At 44.3% G+C, this 24770-nt stretch overlaps 1 protein-coding gene across 1 annotated transcript in view; it reads right to left on the bottom strand.

Moving 5' to 3' along the window:
• Positions 1-3842: 3842 nt before the first annotated feature.
• Positions 3843-24770, bottom strand: part of CD38 (CD38 molecule) — a 68154-nt gene continuing 47226 nt past the window's right edge. The window contains exons 5-8 of the mRNA XM_019963120.2: positions 23703-23776; positions 21545-21631; positions 20804-20890; positions 3843-17332 (exon numbers count right to left, since the gene is read on the bottom strand). Coding sequence (XP_019818679.2) covers positions 17305-17332; positions 20804-20890; positions 21545-21631; positions 23703-23776 — 276 coding nt within the window. The 3' untranslated portion in view covers positions 3843-17304. The remainder of the gene's footprint in view (positions 17333-20803; positions 20891-21544; positions 21632-23702; positions 23777-24770) is intronic.

Below are 24770 nucleotides of genomic sequence, written 5' to 3'. Positions count from 1 at the left end.
AATAAAGGTTCATTTTATCAAGTATTTCAATAAACATTTACTGTAATTTTTATGTTACATGTAACCCCAAATCTTCTCTTTATTCTCTGTAAAGCCCAATACCTTCAAAAATAAAATGTGTCAATGTGACAGAAGTTGAAGAGCAAATTTTAAATTTCAAAATCTGAGATATGCTTAGTTGTCGTTAATTCTCCAATACTGAAATAAATGGCCTGAGTGCTTTCTGAATCATTTGCATTTTGAAGATAGAAAAGGGGACTTTCAGGTACTTCCTGATGACCTCATTACATGATGTGACATTCCTGAATACATGATAAAAGGAACATAAAATTTTCCCAGCACTAAGTCTTGAGAAAGATACTACGGGCATGAAGAAAGGCAAAGCCTGGACTTGAGAGTTTGGGACCACACCCTAAATGCCCTGATATTCTTTATCAATCCAATCTTTAATTTGTCATTCAAAAATTGTATCCTCTAGTTTTTCTTGGCCACATGTCTATTTAGAACATATGCTTAACTGAGAATATTTGGTCTTCAGTTCAGAGAGAAAATTCAATATATCCTCACTCTAAGACTAAAAGGACAAAATATAGGCGCAATTTTTAGATATATGTTATTAATAATTATCATATTAATAATATTATATTGTGATATCGTATAGTCCTTCCAGTACAGCATATATTATTATTGAGTTGGTCAGAACAAACTTTCTGGTCAACCCAATGTAAATATTATTCTATGTTATTATTAATTTAAAATATATTCTATTATTAATAATATAGAATATACTATTAAGTCTCCAAAATCCATTTGTTTTGGTTGTTTTTTTTTTTTTTTGTGCATGACTCAAATAAGTGTATTTTATTTATGTCTTTCAGGCAAAAATTTTTTTGATTGAATTCAAGCAAGAGTACCTAATGGGTAATTGAAATATGGACATATTGCTACATAATCTTTTCCTGTAGTTTATAAGTTTCTGCCAGGCCAGAATAAAGGGCAAGAGGCAAAGATAAGGTGACACTTTCTAAAATTATGAGTCTGGCCATTATGGTGATTCCACGCCAAGGCATATCTGAACTGCTCTAACGTGGGGTAACCTCAGAGACGGAAGTGCAGATCTCTCCACAGAGACACAATGTAGATCCCTTTAACAGTGTTTCCGATTTTCTCTGGTCTTGGAACAAATAAGAGTGTAGCAAGGACTTTAGGGAAAACAAGAGTGTTCATAGTTTTCCTTGGGAGAAAAGCTTTGACAAACCTAGGTAGCATATTAAAACGCAGAAATATCACTTTGCTGACAAAGGTCTTTATATTCAAAGCTATGGTTTTTCCAGTAGTCATGTGCAGAGGTAAAAGTTGGACCATGAAGAATGCTGAGTGCCGAAGAATTGATGCTTTCGAATTGTGGTGCTGGAGAAGATTCTCAAGAGTCCCTTTTACAAAGAGATCAAACCAGTCAATCCTAAAGGAAATCAACCCTGAATATTTATTGGAAGGACTGATGAAGCTGAAGCTCCAATACTTTGGCCACCTGATGTGAAGAGCCGACTCATTGGAAAAGACCCTGATTCTGGGAAGATTGAAGGCAAAGAGAGAAGGGGATCCCAGAGGATGAGATGGTTAGATAGCATCACCGATTCAATGGACATGAGTTTGAGCAAACTCAGGAAGACAGTGAAGGACAGGAAAGCCTGACATCCTGCAGTCCATGGGGTCACAAAGAGTCAGGCGGGACTTAGCAGCTGAAGCACAACAATAACAACTATTACTAGGAAGTGTGAAGTGCATAGCTGTGAAGAACTCGAGTTCCTCATTCGCTCTCAACTCATTTTAGGTGTAAATAATTTAGGTGAAAATTCATGAGGAAAAGGGTCACTGAAAGTTCTCTGGGTCTGCATTCTCACAGCACCAAACCCTCACATTCTACTGCCCTGGTGCCCAAAGTTTCAAGGGCTGGCAGGACATTTAAAGGGAACATGCCTGTGAGCTGAGATGAAAAAACCCAGAGAAGAAAAGAGAGGGAGGATTTGCCTGCCTCTCCGCCCCCTAGTGGCCCAGGATAAAGTGAGTCATTCATCATTTATCACCTACTCAGTTTGCAAAGGCAATGGCAGCCCACTCCAGTACGCTTGCCTGGAAAATCCCATGGATGGAGGAGCCTGGTGGGCTGCAGTCCATGGGGTCGCTAAGAGTCGGACACGACTGAGCGATTTCACTTTCACTTTTCACTTTTATGCATTGGAGAAGGAAATGGCAACCCACTCCAGTGTTCTTGCCTGGAGAATCCCAGGGACAGAAGAGCCTGGTGGGCTGCCGTCTATGGGGTCGCACAGAGTCGGACAGGACTGATGTGACTTAGCAGCAGCAGCAGCAGTTTGTGAAAACTCTGGGAAATAGTGAAGAACAGGGAAGCCTAGCTTGCTGCAGTCGATGGGTTCGCACAGAGTTTTTTTTAGCAGAGTTATTTTTAGCAATAGTTCACAATCAAAGACATTGAGCCTGGGTCAGTAAGAGGGTGGCTGGACATTAAAGTCAGATGGTCCAAGTCCTGAGCCCATATTTTTAGCTACTGTCCTTAAAGAGATAGGGCTTTCCTGGTAGCTCAGCTGGTAAAGAATCCACCTGCAATTCAGGAGAGCCCGGTTAGATTCCTGAGTCAGGGAGATCCGCTGGAGTAGAGATAGGCTACGAACTCCAGTATTCTTGGACTTCCCCTGGTGGCCCAGTTGGTAAAGAATCTGCCTGCAATGCAGGAGACTCTCGTTTGATTCCTGGGTTGGGAAGATCCCCTGGAGAAGGGAAAGGTTACCCACTCCAGTATTCTGGCCTGGAGAATTCCGTGGACTGTATAGTCCATGGGGTTGCAAAGAGTCAGACACGACTGAGAGACTTTCACTCACTTAAGGAGATAACTGTGTGGTAGAAGCACACAGATATGTAAATAGATCATTTCTATTTACCCCTCTGTCCATGGAGACATTCAGTGAGCATTTATTAAGCACCTACTATATGCAGACAGGATGCTAGCCTCCAAGGATACAAAGTCCAGGGAAAGGTCAGGGCCCCAGAGTGCAGGGAACATGAGTTCGATCCCTGGAACGGGAACTAAGATTCTACACGCAGTGAGGCAACTAAGTCTGTGTGCCACAGCTACTGAAGCCCGTGAGCCTAGAGCCCACGCTTCACAGCAAGGGAAGCCACTGCAGTGAGAAGGCCACACACAGCAACTAGGCGAGCAGCCCCTACTCCCCACGACTGGAGGAAGCCTGTGCAGCAACGAAGACCAGCACGATCAAAAATCAACAAAATACTGAAAAGTATCTAGAATCATGACAGAACTGGGTGAAGAAATGAATTTTGAAGTCAGACATACAGGTTTGAAGGCCAGCTCTGCCCCTAATTGCTTATAAGTCATTAAACTTCTCAGAGCTTTGGTTTCCTCATCTGTAAAATGGGGATAGTAATCTACTTCATGGATTGCCGGGGTCCAGCCCCGGCTGATCCAGGGTATTCGAAGGAGAGACAGCCTAGGCGACTATTTATATATTAATTAGAGATATAAAGAGTAATAGAATGAGGATAGCTCAGTAGGAAAATTCAGTGGAGAAAAGAGGCTGAGTAGCTTGGTTTACGCGGAAAATCAATATAACCTGTGACACCAGGTTAGCTCTGACCACGGAGGCCGCAGGCGCCCTCTCGAATAGCAGAAGGTGCCCCACCTTAGACACCTTCTCGAGTGGGTCTTAGAAGCCCAGGCAAATAAATGGTCGCAGAGGATATCCGCGCTCCAGATGGAGACTTCAGCCAGAATGTGAAAAGAATGACATGCGGAGACCAAGCGCTGGTGAGCAAGGCCCGTAGCTTTATTTTTAACAGGGGCTTTTATACCCTAAGTTACACATAGAGGATAATAGGGGATGCAAAGTCAGCAGTTTTTGATCCTTATCAAAAACCAGGGTTTCTTTCCCGCAAATTTATCGTATACAAATGGTTTAGGTGATTTACATCATCTTCTGGCCAGAAGGCCTATTAACATTTTATGACTCTTGACAAGGACTTATCAACAAAGACTTATTTTCTCTAAGAGTAATTATTTTAAGGTTTGGCGCCATCTTCTGAGGATAAAATTGCATTCCTATAGGGCGGATGTGTAATGGGTTTACAACAAAGGAAAGAATTTATTACCTTAAGGGTCTAAAGTTACTAACACCAAGGCCACTACTTATTTTTTCTATATACCAACTATTTTAATTAATACATATTCAAGGATACAATTCAGGGGATGTGGAAACTTGGCAAAAAAAACTGGCTCATCAATGAATCCTTTACTAGTTTATTCTGACAGTTTCTAACTCTCTGAGAGGCTCTAAGCTATTTGAATACCTTAAGCTTCTCGCGCCTCTGGAGGCTGGGAGACTGTAAACAATCGAATGCATAGCTGTAGGAGTCCGGGTAAACTTGTCAGGCGAGTTAGAGAGCCATCTGAGGGGTTTGGATTTAAACACTCCTATTTGCCCAGGAACTTTTATTAATTGGAGCTGTAAGTTAACTCTTTGACAGAGAGAGTGAGATGGTGGTAGGGGACAGCCCCCAGTAAAGTCAGAGGTGAGAGCACAAAGCAATAAAGTAGGCAGACTCTGGTTTTTGGGGGGTAGATGCTCGAGAATATCCGGGGGGACTCCTGAGGCTCGATCCCGCCTTTGCGTATGCCGAGCCTCCTTCCTCGTGACCTTTGTCACGAGTGGAATGTCTCTCGCCAGCTCCCGGCAATGGATCATGGTGAAAGCTAAATGGTATGTTAACTTCATGTGTCAGCTTAGCAGGTCACCTAACAGAAGCAGAAGATATTAAGGAGAAGTGGCAAGAATACACAGAAGAATTATACAAAAAAGGTGTTCATGACCCAGCTAACCACAATGCTATGATCACTCACCGAGAGCCAGACATCCTGGAGTAGGAAGTCGAGTGGGCCTCAGGGAGCATCCCTACAGGCAAAGCTAGTACAGGCGATGGAATTCCAGCTGAGCTGGTTCAAATCCTAAAGGATGATGCTGTGAAAGTGCTGCACTCAACATGCCAGCAAATTTGGAAAACTCAGCAGTGCCCACAGGACTGGAAAAGGTCAGTTTTCATTCCAATCCCAAAGAAAAGCAATGTCAAAGAATGCCCAAGCTACTGCACAATTGCACTCATCTCACACACTAGCAAAGTAATGCTCTAAATTCTCCAAGCCAGGCTTTAACAGTATGTGAACTGTGAACTTCCAGATGTTCAAGCTGGATTTAGAAAAGGCATAGGAACCAGAGATCAAACTGTCAACATACGTTGGATCATAAAAAAAGCAAGAGAATTCCAGAAAAACATCTACTTCATTGACTATGCCAAAGCCTTTGGCTGAGTGGATTATAACAAACTGTGGGAAATTCTGAAAGAGATGGGAATACCAGACCACCTTACCTGCCTCCTGAGAAATCTGTATGCAGGTCAAGAAGCAACAGTTTGAACCAGACGTGGAACAACGGATTGATTCCAAATTGGGAAAGGAATGCATCAAGGCTGTATATTGTCACCCTGCTTACTTAACTTATGTGTAGAGTACATCATGAGAAATGCCTGGCTGGATGAAGGACAAACTGGAATTAAGTTTTCTGGAAGAATTATCGATAACCTCAGATACTCAGATGACACCACCCTGATGGCAGCATGTAAAGAGGAACTAAAGAGCCTCTTGATGAAGGTGAAAGAGGAGAGTGAAAAAGCTGTCTTAAAACTCAGCATTCAAAAAAAAAAAAAAAAATATGACATCCAGTCCCATCACTTCATGGCAAGTAGATGGGGAAACAATGGAAACAGTGACAAACTTTATTTTCTTGGGCTCCAAAATCACTGCAGATGGTGACTGCAGCCATGAAATTAAAACACGCTTATTCCTTGGAAAAAAAGATATGACAAACTGAGACAGCATATTAAAAAGCAGAGACATTACTTTAGCAACAAATTTTGTCTAGTCAAAGCTATGGTTTTTCCAGTAATCATGTATGGATGTGAGAATTGGATTATAAAGAAAGCTGAGCACCAAAAAATTGATGCTTTTGAACTGTGGTGTTGCAGAAGACTCTTGAGAGTCCCTTGGGCTGCAAGATCAAACCAGTCAATCCTATAGGAAATCAATCCTGAATATTCATTGAAAAGACTGATGCTGAAGTTGAAGCTCCAATACTTTGGCCACCTGATGTGAAGAACTGATTCATTGGAAAAGACTCTGATGCTGGGACAGATTGAAGGCAGGAGGAGAAGGGGACGACTGAGGATGAGATGGTTGGATGGCATCACTGACTCGATATACATGAGTTTGAGCAAGTTCCGGGAGTTGGTGATGGACAGGGAAGCCTGGGGTGCTGCAGTCCATGGGGTCGCAAAGAGTTGGACACAACTAAGTGGCTGAACTGAACTGAGCAGGTCACTTTGTCCAGCCTTTTGGTCAAACATTATCTTGATGTCTCTAAGAGGCTGTTTTTTTTTTTTTTTTTTCCCAGATGAGATTAACATTGAAATCTGTGTAAAGCAGATTAGCCTTTATAATGTGGGTGAGCCTCATTTGAAAAGTTGAAGGCCTGAGGAGTAGAACAAAGACTGACCTCTGCTGAACAAGAGGGGATTCTGCCAGCAGGTGACCATCAAACTAGAACTATACCATTATCTCTTCTGGGTCTCAGCCTGATGGCCCTCCTTGCAGATTTTCGACTTGCTAGCCTTCATAATCACACAAACCAACCTCCTAAAATCCATTTCTATCTATCTATCCTCTATCTATCTATTACCTGTCTATCCATTTATTACCTATTAGTGATCTATTTATCATCTATCATTTATCTACTTATCCATCTAATCATCTATCATTATCCATCTATCTAATTTATAATCTATCCATCTCCTATCTATCTATCATCAATTTAATCATCTCCCATGTGGCTCAGATGGTGAAGAATCTGTCTGCAATGCAGGAGACCCAGGTTCGATCCCTGAGTTGGGAAAATCTCCTGGAGAAGGGAATGGCAATCCATTCCAGAATTCTTGCCTAAGAAATCCCATAGACAGAGGAACCTTCCAGGCTACAGTCCATGGGGTCACAAAGAGTCAGACACAACTGAGCGACTAACAACCTCCTCCTCTATCTATCTACTCATGGTTCTGTTTCTCAGCACAACCCCAGCTAATACAAATGGTATGATTCATGAAGGTCCCTGACATATACCAGGGGCTCAGTAGGTATTGGGTTTATCCCTGCATCCCCAGAGACACTCAGGCTCTTCATTGCAGCATAGGAAGATGGTGGCCCCAAAAGGTGCTAGGATTTGTCCAGTACCTCAGAGTTCTGAGGTCAACCAGGTAATCCACTTTGGGTTTCACAATTTAAGGCATGGAACATCTCCATGACTGGAGTGACCATTTCATTTTCTACAAAGACTCCCTCTGAAGGGACTTCAGAGTTTATCTGATCCACAAATGTACAAGGTGTTGATCTGAGAGCCAATATGGGTTGGTTTTTTTGTTTTTCTGACACAAGGTTTTTTGTTTGTTTTCTTGTTTTTTTCTTTTTTAGTTATTAGTTTAAGATTTGAAAAGTGTCATAAAAGCCTGGACTGCTGGTTTCTCTTGAGGAATTGGAAGTTCAGAGGACTTGAAGCAGGCCTGCTCTCTTGCCTGGCAACGTTGGGGCTGCAGCCGAGAGGTCACCACCAGCATAGACAGGATACAGGTCCTGAGGGCATTTTACTAATTTATGTTCCCCATCGACATCTGCAGACGTTCGAGTCTGTGACTCCACATGTCGTCCAGCTCCTTCAATTAGAAAAGCAAAAACAGAGACCCAGAAAGGTCTGGTGTACTTGCAGAAGGTCATGGAGCTGGGATTTTTCAGAACTGGGTCTAAAACCCAGTTCTTGCTTCCCAAACCCCTCAAAATATGCTCTATGCCAAATGAGCACAAATACTTTTATTGACAAATTAGGTGATTCCAAAGCTTTTCCTGTAAGACAATTATTTCAGTTACCAGATCAAGTTTAGTGTTAAAATGAATGCTGGCCTTTAAAATGGAGTAGATTATGACTTGTCTTACTCATCTCTGTGAGTATAAGCACAATTTGGGGTCTGATCACACCTAACTCTTCCATTTTTGTGGGCAAATTTGTCACCTTTTCATAACAGTTGTAGAAATCACAAAGTGCAATGGTGAAAACTAAATGAAATATTTCATGTAAACTGCTGAGTACAGGGTCTGGATTACAGCAAGCATTCAACATATGTTGTAAAATTAGGACCTCAGAGAAAGTAAAACATGACAAAATAGCAATGCAGCTAAACAATATTGCATCTGCAAATATGTATAAGTTCACAGTGATCCCATCAACTCAAACTCAACATCCCATTCATCTTCTCTCAGTTTATATATTCATTCTTTGTAGTCATTTGGTCTAACCTGCAAAACAGGATACATGTCAAAACAAACTACTGATTAGAGTTAAAGATTGATTTGTGGTTATTTTCATCCTTAGAATACATTCCGATAATAGCGCACGGTCAGTGCATTGTGTTCGAACAAGACTTGAGTTAATTTCTTGCACCTGGGTAGTTGAGTTATCGATGAGCTGCACACTAGGGTCGGTTGTTGCTTGTTTGTATTGATTTTAAGATCTGCTTTCTTTCATCCTTTATGATATAATTTTGGTTTTTAATATGCTATACTTGTTTCAACCCGTAAGGACTAGGCTCATGGAATTAAAGTGATGGAAAAGCGTTGTCTGTCTCTCAAACTTTAGAGGTGGAGATGGTAGAGGAAACACACGTGTAAACAGCAGGCATGCTAAGTCGCTTTGGTGTGTCCGACTCTTCGCCATCCCACAGACTGTTATAGCCCACCAGGCTCCTCTGTCCATGGGATTTTCCAGGCAAGAAGACTAGAGTGGTTGCCATTTCCTCCTCCAGGGGATCTTCCTGACCCAGGGATCAAATCCATGCATCTTACATCTCTTGCACTGGCATGCAGGTTCTTTGCCACTAGCGCTATCAAGGAAGGCCAGTCCATTATTATAAACCATGTCCTGGAGGTAGGGAGGGAGGCTGAAGGGTCGTAGTGGTTTGACTGGTAGGTGTGCTGTGCTTGGTCATTGTTGTGTTCGACTCTGTGACCCCAAGGACTGTAGCCTGCCTGGTTCCTCTGCCCATGGGATTCTCCAGGCAAGAATACTGGAGAGGGTTGCCATGCCTTCCTCCAGGGAATCTTCCTGACCCAGGAATAGAATCTGGGTCTCCTGCTTGCAGGCAGATTCTTCACCAGCTGAGCTACAAGGGAAGCCCTCTTGTAGCTGACTGGTAGATAATGGGCACTTAATAAAGCTTGCTGAATGAATCAGTGAATCAATTTATCATTTGCTGTGTGACTCAGTGGTAAAGAACCCGCCTGCCAATGCAGGAGACACAATTTTGGTCTCTGGGTCAGAAAGATCTTCCAAGAGTGGAAGCCAGCTCTTAGTGAAAGGTCTTAGGAGGATTTCTGGCCAGTCCTTTCAGGTGGGCAAGTAGCACCCACCTGGCATGACTCAAAGCCACCTAAGATGAGTGCGGCTGACCCAGCTGGTTGTCAAGAGAGCCATTCCCTACCCTCTCCCCCACTGTCCATGAGATCTCTGGGTCTCAGCTTCCAAACCAAGTAGGCTTGTCAAGCAATTTACTCTAGGATAAAAACAGGTTCCAACAGTATTTTTTGAATTTAAAAAACTAAACTTGATGGTACTCTATGTGTCAAGCACTGTTTTTTTTTAAAACATATTTTATTTTATTTATTCTTCCGTATATCAACATGAATCAGCCATAGGTATATGTGGTGTATGTTCCTAGCCTCCCTCTTGAACCTCCCTCCCACCTCCCAGCCCAAGCACTGTTTATATATACACACACCTAGGCCATGCGTTTACAGGATCTTAGCTTCCTGACAGGGGATTGGACCCAGGCCATGGCAGTGAAAGCTCCAAGTCCTAACCACTGGACCACCACCTGAAGAGCTAGTCTGAGAACTGTGCGTCTGTTCTCTCGCTTAAAGCTCAGACTGAAAGGTTGTTGTTGAATCACGCGAATACACCGGGATTCTTGGCCCCCGGAGGAGAAGAATTCAATCCGGGGCCAGAGACAAGGCTTGATCACTCAGAGCTTTTGTGTAGTAAAGTTTTATTAAAGTATAAAGGAGATAGAGAAAGCTTCTGACATAGGCATCAGAAGGGGGCAGAAAGAGTACCCGCTTGCTAGTGTTAATAATGAGGTTATATAATCCAAAGAATGTCTGGAGGTTGTAAAGACCTCCTCCGACCTACTCCCATAATTTACATTTTAAGATAACACTGTCCTCAGGCAAGATACATCCTTGTAAAGACCAGGTATACTCCCATAATTAACTTTTTAAAATAACAGAAGGTTGAATCCAAAGACTGTCCTTAGGCAGGATACATTATTGGTATATAATCCTAAGGAATGTGGAGAAAGAAAAAAAGTTTGTCCTTTTTTCCTCCTTGAGAATTCCAGACCCCTCTCTCTTTGGGGACCCCTAGACTCCCTATCAACGTGCCTAGGAACTGACTCTCTCAAAACAACCCAAAGAGGTGGGCACCACTATCACCCCATTTTACAGGTAGAAAAACTGAGCTCTGTTCTAAGCATTTCATACACCTCAGGATCCGGACGTCAGATGGATCTGGGCGACCGTGAACGTGAGGCTGGCGTGGGAGGCAAGGGCCACGCTCCGTGTGCTTCACCATGCGCCACCCACTTCAGTTATTTCTAGTCCCAGAAGCAACAGTGGCCACATCTGACAGTGACAAAGTGACAGCTGAGTGTCCTTGGGGCAAGGATGACTCCTCGACCTGACCTGTCTGTGGAGTCATTTGCAATGTTGCCCTTTTGAAAAATATTATTTATTTATTTGGCTGTGGCAGGTCTTGGTTTGGCATGCGGGATTGTTTTGTTGCAGTGCACGGATTCTCTACTTGGGGCTCACGGTCTTAGTAGCTGTGGTGTGTGGGCTTAATTGCTCCGTGGCGTTTGGGATCTTAGTTCCTAGACCAGGGATCGAATCCACATCTCCTGCATTGCAATGTGGAGTTTTGACCACTTGACCACCGGGGAAGTCCTGGAAGGTTGCTCTTGACTAAGTGGCTTCCAAACTGTTCTCCTACCCTCCTGGAAAGCCTGCCAGCCTCTGAGCTTCCCTAGAAAATGTATTTCTGGCCAGAGCTGCATTGCAGCTAAGGTCAGCAGTTGATACACATGACTAGGTTTGACGAACCTTCCTTGGTTTCTCTTCTCTGCAGGTCTGCAGTGGTTCAAGATTCCAAACATTGTTTCACAGTTATGTTCCTTATTAATAGTCACACATTTCACTATCTCATCACATCGACTCCTGGGAGGTCTCAAGTGAGGTTTCTTAACAGGACAAAGGTGTGTCATCACGTGATTCTCCAAACTTCCAAGCTGAGATTCTTGCTGGAAAGCAAACAGCACTCTTCGTTCTTCGATGTCCTGATGGCACAGAGGAATGGTAAGGGCTTATCAGGTCTTCAACAGACTGTGTGGACCCCTCTGAGCATCTATTCCCACCTCCCCCATCCCCAAGACATCCACAATGAAGGTCCATCCTCTCTGCAGCTGCCCGACTCACTTAACCTTGGGATGGGGTTGGCGAGGCCATGCTGTCTTTGGAAGAGCATCTCCAGCTTGTTTGATTCTTCCTCCAACCCCATAGACAATTGTGGCATGTTTTTCCCCAGCTTTATCGAGGTATGATTGACGAATAAATATTGATATATATTTAAGGTGTGTGATGTGACATTCCGGTATACATGCACATCGCTCAACGATGATCACAATTCAGCTAATCAACACATTCTTCATCTTGCACAGGCACCTCTGTGTGTGTGTGTGTGTGGTGAGAAAATTTGATATTTATTTTGTTGTTGTTGTTCAGACACTCAGTCACGTCCGACTCTTTGCGACCCTGTGGACTGCAGCACACCAGGCTTCTCTGTTCTCCACCATCTCCTGGAGCTTGCCCAGACTCATGTCCATTGAGTTGGTGATGCCATCCAACCATCTCATCCTCTGCCATCCCCTTCTCCTCCCACCTTCAATCTTTCCCAGCATCAGCGTCTTTTCCAATGAGTCGGCTCTTCGCATCAGGTGGCCAAAATATTGGAGTTTCAGCTTCCCTAGTCACTACGTCTCCAGAACTTTCTCATCTTATAACCAGAAGTTTACAACACCCTTTGACCAGCACTGCCCTGTTCCCCACCCCTCCAGCTCTAATAGCCACCTTTCCACTTGCTGTTGCTGTGAGTTTGACTTTCTTAGATTCCACACATAAGTGAGGGCAAGCAGTTTTTCCAGACACAATTGTTTTTAAAAGAATAACTCCACAGTCCTTTATTATTCATGATTTGCATAATTCATTGATACGTGTTGTAAATATATTCCAAACTGGCGAGTCACAGATGTCAATGAACTTTCTCACTGGGTCGCTTGTCTCTTAATCCCACTGTTTTCTCTACCTTGTGCTATTTGCACTTTGCGTAAATGATTTTTTTAAAAAGCATGATGAGCCAAATTTGAATTAAGTTAAAGGATAAATGCTGTGTTAGGGATCAATTCAAACCCTTCTGTGCTCTGTGAGTGTGATCTGAGGGCCAGCTAACCACTGCCTCTTGGGGTAGCACCCAGAAATTGAGTCCCTGATGGATTGATATGAAAAACATATATTCAAATGATGGCTGGCACTGTTTACAATAGACAATACAAAGAAGCAACCTAAATGTCCATCAGCAGAGGAATGGATGCAGAAGATGCGGTATGTCTATACAAGGGAATATCACTCAGCCATTACAAAGAATCTGAAGTAATGCCATTTGCAGCCACATAGATGGACCTAGAGATCTGTCATACTGTGTGAAGTAAGTCAGAGAGAAAGAGTGTATCATGTGCTATTGGGGACAGGTGGGGGGGGGATAGTTAGGGAGTTTGGGGTTGACCTGTTGTTTATTCACTCAGTCGTGTCCGACTCTTTTGGGATCCCATGGACGGTGGCCTGCCCAGCTCCTCTGTCCATGGGATTTTCCAGACAAGAACACTGGAGTGGGTTGCCATTCCCTTCTCCAGGGAATCTTCCTGTCCCATGGACTGAACCCATGACTCCTGCATTGCAGACAGATTCTTTACCACTGAGCCACTTGGGAAGACTACCTCTATATTTAAAATGGATAACCAACAAGGTCTTCCTGTGTATAGCACAGGGAACTCTGCTTGATGTGTGTCCAGCCCGGGTGGGAAGGCGGTGTGGGAGAGAGTGGGTACACGTATATGTGGCTGAGTCCCTTCACGGCTCACCTGAAGCTGTCACAACATTGTTAATCGGCTATACTCCAACAGGAAATAAAAAGTTTAGAAAATGATGGTTAATGTAGCAAAAAGAAATTAGTTGCTTCATTATTTACAAACTGTGGGGAAATGTTAGGCTAACATTGCATTTATAAAATGCTGTCTTTTTCTAATACCTTTTTATTTTTTGATTAATTTTTATTGGTGTACAGTTGCTATACATATTGTATTCATTTCTGTTGTAGAGCAAAGTGAATCAGCCATACATACACACATAGTCCCTCTTTTTTAATATCTTATTTTTATTTATGGGAAGCTGCTATTTAACACAGGGAACCCAGCCTGGTGCTCTGTGACGAGCTAGGGGGATGGGATGGGGGTGGGGGTTGGGAGGCAGGCTCAGGAGGGAAGAGACATAGTTATGACCAATTCAAGCTATCCTACAGCAGAAATCAACACAACATCATACAGCAATTATCCTCCAATTAAATAAATAAATACAAATGCCTTTTAAAGTTATGCTGTAGGTTTATCCTAACATTTTGCTTCATACAATTTGCCATACAAAACTTGTATCCATATACATAACCACTTGCCCTTTAAAAAGCCACGAAAACACAGAGTCATTCTGCGCCATGTGGATTCTACCTGAGATGCCCAAGTCACAGTCTTGGGAGTGGTCCTCAGGAGAAACTGCATGCCAGGAAGTCAGTCAGCACGGCTCCTAAGGCATCTCTTCCAGCAGGGAGTGTGCAGGCTTGGGTGAGTTTGTTTCCAACGAGAGTTAAAAGGCACAGAAAGTTGTCGAGCCGAAAAGAATGTTTTTTGCCAAAATATTTGATATATACTTGGCTTTTTCTGCCAAGTATATAAGAGACACAGATGTGGTGCGAAACAGGTCAACACAAATGGGACTAAGAAAGACCTACTAAATGCAGCATCCCTATGAACTGAGAAAAGCGTGTGTGCACATATATACATATACACACATGTGCATACGTGTATCCTTTCAACTATCAGAACTGTATTTGAAAGTGTGCCTCAAATGTTATCAGGTCATAAACCATTACAGAAGGAAAACAGTGATCCTTGAGGAGCTGGAAAAGGGAAATGAGGTTATAGTTCATTCCCAGAGCCTTTGGGTGAATATGGTGGTGTGTAAAATTTGAGATAGTAACAGGATTTTTCTAGAGCACACAGGAATGAAGTGGGGAGACAAGGCATAGCAGGTTTACGAGTAAAATATGAGGTTTGCTGAGCAATCAGTAATTTGGTAGAGATGTCACTTATAAGAAGAGGGATATAGAAGATCTACTTACAGAAAAAGTCCTTAGGGCTAGAGACACATGATTTAGTCACTGAGTCATATCTGACTCTTTTGACCCTGTGGATTGTAGCCCTCCAGGCTCCTCTGTCCATGGGATTTTCCAGGGAAGAATACAGGAGTGCATTGCCATTTCCTCCTCTAGGGGATCGTCCCAAGCCAGGGATCAAACCAGCATCTCCTGCATTGCATGTGGATTCTTTGCCAGCTGAGTCACCAGGGAAGGCCCAAGATGCATGGTCAATGGCAAAGATGCAAAATCAGAACTACAGGGAGAGCGGAGTCACGGATGAAACATCGCGGTAACGGAGACTCAAAGGTGGTGTAAGGAGCAGGTAGCACCTCAGCCCCCAGCCACCTCCAGGGTCCTCAGGGCGCTCTGCAGCAGGTGTGACTACCTGGGGACCAGCCTCCTCTTTGGTCTCCACCAGCTTTGACCTTAAGCACTCAAATGAGTCTTCTTGAGGGGAAGATTCTCACAAATTGATTTTTACTCTATCCATTTCATCACTGAAAGGAGATGTTAAGGACAAAATTTTCCTGACACAGGGAGCCACCTCATGGGGTATCCTGGTAAACAAGGAAGGTACATTAAAGGATCCGGAACTCAGCAAGCTAGCCCAACAAGAAGGCAGAGTCTTGAGAAGAAAGACAGCTGGGTTACCCAGTGGATTAGCAGGGACCTATTTCTGAAGACGTTCTGCAGGTAGGCAGGAGGCAAGATTGAACTTTAACCACAACTGGTCCCTTGCATGTATTTTCATGTCCAGCCAAGACCACATCCCACGAGAAAGTGGAGAATGGGCTGGTGAAGAATCCCTGCTCTGATGGCAGTGGCTGTAGCTGTAAGGACTCCCGACGGGAACTGGATTGTCAATCGAAGGGCAGGCAGAGGGGAGGCTACTATGTCCTGGTGATTTCTTACATATGACTCACTGTGTCAGACTGTCATTTTCTGTCATCTTCTTTAGTTTTCACCACACTTTGATGAGGGTACATTTATAATCCTTACTTAAGTGACAAAGAAGCTGAAGTTCAGAGAGATCAGGTATTTCATTCTAAAGCACAGAGTGATGCCAAAATATGGACCCAGAAACGTCTGACTCCAAAATGTATGCTGTTTTCAACAAACCTACTGGGCTCCCAGAAGCGTTTCCAAATGAGTTTATTCATTCTCCACTCAATGCATCTTATGTTTTGACAAGAACAACAAAGAACTAGAAAATATCCAGATGTTTAAAACTTAAGTAACGCGTTTTGAAATAACAATTAAATCAGAAAATATTTTTAAATTATGAGGAAAAGAGACATATCAAAAATTTTAAGAGCGACAGCTAAAGCAGCACTCAGAAGAAAAATTATCGTACTAAAATGCAGAGTTTGAGTACTGCAAACTCAGTGATCTCAACTTCCATCTTAAGAAGCTGCATAAGGAAACGCAAAGAAATTAGAATCTCTCTATCTCTAATAATACAGAGAAAAGTAAAACCTAAATAAGTAGAATGAGAAAATCAACAAAGTTAAATGTTGGTTCTTTAAGAGTAGTAAAAATGATCATTCCCAAGCAAGACTAATCAAGTAAAATTCCAGTGAGAAATAAACTGTCAGCATCAAGAACAAATAAATACATTTTAACTGACTCCTGCATAAGACACGGAGATGAGGAGAAGCAAGGGAGAGGATGAAAAACTGTACCTGTTTCGAAGCCATCCAGAAAAATCACGTTTCAGATTCTATTGTATTCAATTTAATCCCACGTACATTCATTAGAAGAGAACATAAGGACTATCAATCTAGTATTATCTGCCTAGAAAGGGCAAGCACATGAATTTTTGAAATAAAGTTGAGTTCAAATTCATTCTCTACCTTGACCTAAATGTATGACTTTTAGGAAATTATATAAACTTTCTGAACTTATTCTTCTCGTTTAACAAATGGAGGATAGTAATATCAACCTCACAGGGCTGTTGGAAGGATTAGAGATAAAACACCAAGCACAGGAGTAACTTACACCCTACAGAATGTAACATGACCCATAACCACGGCATCTGTAGTTTATCTGTAGGAAAGATACAAAAATATATCCAGGGCGTAACGTCATTCATTTTGATATGTGACCTTTGCTGAAAAGTCTGGGCATTTATTTTTCTTGACCGGCCAACAGGTTTGGAGGGGTCATTCTTCAACAGAGAGGATGTTACCAACATATTAGCAATATAAAAGAATCATATGAAAAATAAAATAAAAAACTATAAAAATTTCTACTCTAACTTTATACAATAATTGGTGTGCTGTGATTCATGGGGTCGCAAAGAGTCGGACATGACTGAGCGACTGAACTGAACTGAATTTTTCTTGACTATTAGATCAAGATAAAAACTATGTCAATAGCATAAGTTATTTTAAGATCCCGGAGGAAAAGGTTTCCATCTCTGGTGTTAATTTTATGACGAAAGTTTCCCCCAAAGTCCCAACTTTCCACCAGCATGTCTCCTGAATCGTGTGTGTTGATCTGCACTGCCAGGGCTCAGCCATGCTGACTGACTCATCTGCAAGATGAATCCTCAGGATCTTTGAAGAAACTGGTCACGGCTATGATGAGAAAGAAAAAAGGTCAAGAAGCAGTACGATACACCCCTTGGTCCACTCGCCAATGAAAGAAGACCCTTCATTAACAGCAAAAGTATGCACGGACCACTTAGCACCCACACGAGTTCCTTCTGCGGCAGTGACAATGCCGAGAAAGGTTAAGTCCCAGAGTGGATGACTGAAACTACAGCCCAATGTAGCTTCATTTCATGTGCAAAGCCATAGAAATAGATAACTGATGTTTGATGATAATATGTGGAGACAGGAACAACTGTCTGGCTCACACATGTCACAGATAGCTGCTGTGAACCTCAGCTGATGGTCAAGAAACAGCAGAAGCAGCAACCAAAGAGGAGAGACCCCATATTTCCATTGAGGATTGGTTTTCTCTTCTTCAAAAACGTCCTGAGGAAGTGTTGGGTCAAAGCATCAGGCAGCAAGAGGTCAAAGACTCTAGAAGAGGGCTGGTTGCCATCAGCAAGGGGACCCCGAGTTTTTGCACAGAATACCTCCTACAGTATCAGCAGGTGAATGGCTGTAGTTTTCGTAAAAATCAAATCACAAAGCAACGGAGTTCAATGGGAGTGGCTGGCACATAGTGGAGGGGGTTGTCTAGTGGGGGTAAAGTGGTTCCTTAACTTGCAGTCAAATCTGATTTTGTTAAATGTGAGTCAAGAAAGAGAGAGAGCCTTAGAAGTAGCTAGCAGCATCCCTGGGATTCTAGGATGGACCATCTCAGGCTCATCTCTAGCCCTCTGTCGTGACCAGCTGGGCACACTGGCTCTAAGTAGAGTCATCCATCCTCATCAACATTGTGATCTGGGATCCCCCACGTGAATACACGTGTGTATGTGTGTGTGTGTGCGCACTCAGTCGTGTCTGACTCTTTGAGACCCCATGTCTTATAGCCTACCAGATTCCTCTGTCCATTCTTGTCTGGAATATTCCAGACAAGAATACTGGAGTGGGTTGCCATTTCCTACTTCAGGGGATCTTCCTGACCCAGGGGTTGGACCCTCATCTCTTATGTCTCTTGCACTAGTAGGTGGGTTCTTTATCACTAGCACCACCCAGAAAACCCACATGAATACATTCTAGGTGGGAAAAGTATCCTCATCCTCAAGGAAATAATGCTATGGAAGGAGTCTACAGTTGACATCTATATCCATGACATTCACTTTGAGCTCCCCTAGAGACAAGCAATGGCAACCCACTCCAGTACTCTTGCCTGGAAAATCCCATGGACGGAGGAGCTTGATAGGCTGCAGTCCATGGGGTCGCTAAGAGTCAGACATACTGAGCAACTTCACTTTCACTTTTCACTTTCACGCATTGGAGAAGGAAATGGCAACCCACTCCAGTATTCTTGCTTGGAGAATCCCAGGGACGGAGGAGCCTGGTGGGCTGCCGTCTATGGGGTCGCACAGAGTCAGACACGACTGAAGCGACTTAGCAGCAGCAGCAGCAGAGACAAGCAAGTTTCTTGCAAAGTCATCAAATTGTTAGATACAACAGTTCGATACAATAGGGAACTGTTAGATACAACAGGGGACCCTGAGGGTCTGGTTATGCTGAATATATCATGACCTCATGGTTGGAGCAAACCAGCAGTGATTTCAAATATGGTCCCCAAGTTTAAGGTCACATGAACTGATGCTTGAGTGACAGGTGCTGGCCTCCTATGCAGGCCAGTCCACAAGTCCAGGTGGGAAGGTATGCTTAATTATTTTTGCAAGGTGAAGGATGAGTGAGCTCACCCAGAACCTACAGTTTGGGCTCTTCATGAAAAAAAAAAAAGAAAGGTGAATGGCTAATGTAAGAAAGAGATTAAAAGCGTTTTGTGAATGACTCACTTACATTCCCTAATCTTGTCTTGGGTTTTCGTATTCCATTCTCTCAATGCAAAAGATCTTTGAGTAACTCAGACTGGTCAGATGTCTGCCATGTCTCTTCTATGGCTGTTCCTTTGTTCTGTTTTCCCACCTAACCACTATAGAAAGCTTGTGTTATTTTCTGGCAGTTTCCAGAGAGAAGCCAGCTGGCTGATGGGGAATTCAGGTCATTGGAGAGACAAAGGCACCAGCGAATGTTCCTTGAATCTGTCCCCCTGCCTTTCTGACATGGCTGGTGGGAAAGGGTGGTGACAGGGAAGTGATGGGAAGCATCTCAGCTTCAGCATTCTTTGAGAAAGTGTTTCTCTCTGCATCTATTCAACAGGAACTGTCTGTCCTGCATCTATCTGTCATATACGGGAAAATTTCCAAAGATGCTTTGGCACAGATCTCTGCCTGGAGTTAAATATTGACCACCCATCTTAAAAATAGTGAGGGGTCTCAGTTATGATAACAGAGTCGCATGTGATTTTAAAAAACATATACTTGGGGCTTCCCTGGTGGTACAGTGGATAAGAATCCATTTGCCAATGCAGGGGACATGGGTTCGATCCCAGGTCTGGGAAGATCCCACATGCCGTGGAGCAAATAAGTCCTCATGTCGCCAACTGCTGAGCCCTGCACACCCTAGGGCCTGGGAGCCACAGCAAGAGAAGACACTGCAGTGTGAAGCCCACACACCACAGCTCGAGACAAGCCCACATGGCAACGAAGACTAGCACGGTCAAAAATAAACAAATAACTAAAATTTTTGAAAACCAGGAAAAAAAATAAAAATATATATCTATCTGTAATTTAAACTTTTCTCCAGTGAATATGTGTTACGGGTAAACAGTTTTAGGATTCTACATTTTTTAAATTAGAAAACCATAAAGCTTGCTCTTTATGATTTGAGATTATGGCTGCAGCTGCTGCTCTACCCTCTACCCTCTAAATCAAGAGTCAAGGGGGGCCAAGCTAGGAAGTCTTAGAAATCACCCAGTCCATTCCAGTGTTATAGATGATGGATTGAAGCCTGGAAAGGGCGGTGGGCTTTAAGGAGAATAAATGTGGAGGCTTGAAGTCAGGCCTCCTGTCTGTTGTGAGTGTCTGCTTAAAGCCTCCCTGAGCAGATCTGAGTGTTGGTGTCTAGAGGAGCTAGGCACCCACGGAGCTGACCTGGGTGTGAGCTGAGCTGTTTGTGTCTGTGTGTAAGCCACAGAGTGTTAGGCATCTACAGCTGAAACCCAACCAAAGAAACCTCACCTGCAAGATACGGCAAGTCACAAGGCTTTTATAAATCCTTTGCTTTTGGCAAAATGTGCTTCTACACCCCTGAAAGTCAGGAGCTCTGGGTCACGCTTCTCACATGGGAAAGCAGGAAAGATGCCCTCAAACCTGGGGCACCTTTAGAAGCAAATCACTGCTAGAGTTGCGTGGGGAAGGACGAGGACCAGGGCGGGGGAACATCAGAAGGCCACTGGCTGGAAATGGTTTCTCGGCTAAGCTGGGGGAGGGGCAGAGTTCACTGAAGGTCACCACCCAGACCGCCGTCAAGGCCCAAGGGAAGAGCATCTGCACATGGTGGGAAAGCATCAGTTACCTGAGATTATCCATGCATCTAAATTTGACATTTCTTCCATCTAAGATGGACTTCAGTTTCCTTATAGAGGAGCCAGAGCATGAGTCACTGGAGGGAAATAAAAAAAAAGAAAGTGTTAAAATAACAAGAGCTCACAAGCTGGCTTGATTTCTTCCAGGAGGCGGGCCCTGGGCAAGGCTATCGGATGAAGACGTGAAGTGGAGGGAGCTTCAGAGAGCTCACAGGTCCGCAGCAGAGTCAAAGGTGTGAACTAGGTAGAGACCTACCACGGAGATACAATTAAGAGACTGTTGAGTGAGTGAAAGTCGCTCAGTCGTGTCCGACTCTTTGCCACCCCATGGACTTAGTCCATGGAATTCTCCAGGCCAGAATACTGGAGTGGGTGGCCTTTCCTTTCTCTAGGGGATCTTCCCAACCCAGGGATCGAACCCAGGTCTCCCACACTGCAGGCGGATTCTTTACCAGCTGAGCCACCAGGGAAGCCCAAGAATACTGGAGTGGGTAGCCTATCCCTTCTCCAGCGGAACTTCCCAACCCAGGAATTGAACCTGGGCCTCCTGCTGAGCGGATTCTTTACCAGCTGAGCTATGTTGGGATAGGGTAAAGGTAGAGTAAGGCCCCATTCATTTCCTGAGCCAGTCTTTTCTCAGCGCATTCATCCCTGTGACTGTGGATTCTTTCATGGGCTGATTCCTGAAATAAGCCTGAGAATATACAGGAGTACAGAGTAGTAACACATACCTGGGAGGTTTTCCAGTGTCATGTACCAGCCAAGCCTCTAGTTCAACCTGTGGCCTCAAGTTAGGGGCTTCCACTCGTCCAAATGTGCTAAGAGAGAAGAGACACAGAACATTGTTAACCCCAGACTGAATTGTTGGAGCACCCACAGCCCCTGTGAAAAGTCATCGGGCCGGGTGTCACTGGTTAGAACCTACCGTTTGGAAGTGACCCATGATTGGCATCAGAATCAGCCACCTTTACTTATTCAGGATGACCTCAAATAAGTAAGATTCTCAAAATAAGGGTCTTCATCTGTGCATTGATGCTGATTCTTTACACACTTGCTATTCCAAGAAGATACAATTCTCTTACACTCGCTTAGACCAAGGTAAGGAACTCATTAGAATTGCAGAATCTCTGCCCACCGCCACCTGCTGAATCAGAGCCAGCAGCCCAACAATTCTTAGGTGATCCCCATGCACAGTGAGTTTGAGAAGCATGTCGTTGAAAGACCCCTATGTCCTGTTCTGACCCCAGCCCTAAGCTCTCCTCATTAGGCTCCCCCACTCCTGTTACAAGTACTTGGGCCCCTAATATCAGATAACAAAATCCTGGACTGTTCACACTTGCACCCAAAAGCCTGAAAGGTTGGGGTCAGAAGAAGACAAGAGGACAAAGGCTCCCTGGTGGACTCAAACATTAACAGAGGACAAGAGGGGGCTTCTCTGGTGATCCAGTGGTTAAGAATCCGCTTGCAGTGCAGGAGACGTGGGTTCAAACCTTGGTTGGGGAACTAAGATCTCGCATGCCATGTGGGCAACTGCAACTAAGACAGGAGGTAGCCAAATATTAAAAAAAAAAAAAAAAAAGAGGAAAGAAGGAAAATTCATCTGGGGCATCTGGAGTGCCCGGCGGTGGCACGTTAGTCACTCGGTTATTCCCGCTCTTATGATCCCATGGACTGTAGCCTACCAGGCTCCTCTGCCCATGGAGAGGAATACACTGGAGCGGGTTGCCATTTCCTTCTCCAGGGGATCTTCCCAACTCAGGGATCAAACTCACATCTCCTGCATTGGCAGGCAGATTCTTTACTGCTGAGCCACGTGGGAAGCCCCTGGGGCACATTAATATATGTTCCCTCATCTCAATCAGCCTTATCCAGGGAAAGGTTGGAGAAGCAAGACTGGAAAGGTAAGCAATGTGGAAGAACCTGTAAGTGCAGAAGGGGGTCAGCAAAGGAAAGCAAGGGTGAAACCAGAGTCACTGGTGTGGGCGAAAGGAGGTACTCAACCAGCACTTCCTCTGTCTGGCATGTGGCTCAGCATTTTTCATACACCCTCCCAGTCCATCTTCACATCACCAGCACCTCCTCAGGTACACAGAGACTAGAGGGGCCCTACTAAGGTCACCCAGGTAAGATGTCATGACCTCTGGAGTCCCTGCTTTTAACCATGACAATAAACTGCTGACACTGCCTGCAAAGATGGAATGCAGGCCAAAGGCATGGCAGAGCTCCTGCTGTTCTCAGCAGCAGATTCACTGGGATCCATACTGTCCAGGAAGGAGACAGGAGTCCTGGGCAGATGTTTGTGGACAAGAAGACTTTAGACAGGCAGAAGGAAGGAGGGGACAGGTCATGTGGGGAAACAGGGTGAGCAAAAGGGAAATGGGCAGGACTGGGTGTTAGGAGAGAGAGAGCGGGCATGCTCAGCCAGTTGAGTCCAACTCTTTGTGGCCCCATGGACTGTAGCTCGCCAGGCTCCTCTGTCCATGGGATTCTTCAGGCAAGAATCCTGGAGTGGGTGGCCATTTTCTCTTCCAGGGGATCTTCCCAACCCAGGAATTGAACCCATGTCTCCTGTGTCTCCTGCACTGGCAGGCAGATTCTTCACCACTGAGCCACCTGGGAAGCTCTACAGGAGAGAGAGCAGGCCTCAAAAAGCTAAGAGGAAGCGTTGGACCCCATGCAAGGACCTTTAGAGAATTTTAAACAACGGAGACACTGGACAAAAGTGTTGACTTAGAAAGACAAAATCTCACCATAGAATACAACACTTTACCTTTTGTAGCCCACATCTTCAGTCCTGAGGTCGACATGAAAAGTATATTCTTCTAAAGGCGAAAGAGCCAGTAGGAGACTGTGTTAGCCCTAACCCACCGGAGGCAAAGAGACAAGTACCTCATGCTATCAAAGGCGTTCTCCAACGATCCATTGAGCACCACCCGGACTGTATTACAGGCACTTTCTGCAAACTTAAAAACAGGAACACCATTCCTCAGCTTGCAGACTTAATGCCTGTCCCCAGCAGGTCCATCCCCAACTGCTCTTAACATCAGCTGGTGAAAGAGCAGCTGCCCATAGGGTTCTACCTCGGACAGGTGAGGTCTAAGTAATGTTCACCCCAAATTACTGGAGGGCATATGCTTCCCTCCAGACTTCTGGAAGCCATTGTTCCAATCTGTGTCTGAACAATGGAAGTTCAGCTTCATCGCTGCTAAGTTGGCGGTTCAGAAGGCAGAAGTCCAGATGAGTAAGAACAGCATCATTACCAGAGAAGGACGGTAACACTGCTTTCCTAACACCACGCACTGTAGACACCATACCTCTTATTCAGTGGAAGCAGACCCTTCAGCAGTAAGAAAGGAAGAAAGACAACAGAAAATGCCAAGGAGAAAGAAACTGTGACAGACGGTGGCCCTGAACGATGCATGGGCATGCTGAGGAATGGAGAATGAATGAACAAGTGGATATTTTTGAACATGGGGTTTTAGTTCTTCATGCAACAAAGATTCAGCTGGAATCTTCGCTAGATGCTGGGGAAAATAAGATGAACAAAAGTATGTGATCTAGGGAGGGGAGAATGGATACATGTATATGCATGGCTGAGTCCCTTCACTGTTCACCAGAAACTGTGACAACATTGTTTGTTAATCAGCTATATGCTAGTACAAAATTAAAACACTATGCAATATACTATTTCTTCCAGGAGGCCCACCCAGGCCCCTGGGACTATCTTTGCATCCTCTTCTCACATTATCCAGCTCTAGGGCATTGTGATGATGAGTTTAACGTGGGTTTAGACCCTGGGACTAAGAGTTGTGAGCCTGGCCGTCCCACCCACCTCCACAGCGCTGGAGCCTTGCAGCCAGGGCATTGTCCAGAGTGGGCGCCCAAGGAAAGTCCATGGACGGAGAACAGGGAAGGAGAGCAAGATGCCCAAACACCCTGTGATGGAGAGCAGCGAGG

Source organism: Bos indicus, chromosome 6 (assembly GCF_029378745.1).
Source record: "Bos indicus isolate NIAB-ARS_2022 breed Sahiwal x Tharparkar chromosome 6, NIAB-ARS_B.indTharparkar_mat_pri_1.0, whole genome shotgun sequence".
Lineage (NCBI taxonomy): Eukaryota > Metazoa > Chordata > Mammalia > Artiodactyla > Bovidae > Bos > Bos indicus.
This window is presented reverse-complemented; position numbering and strand designations above follow the sequence as displayed.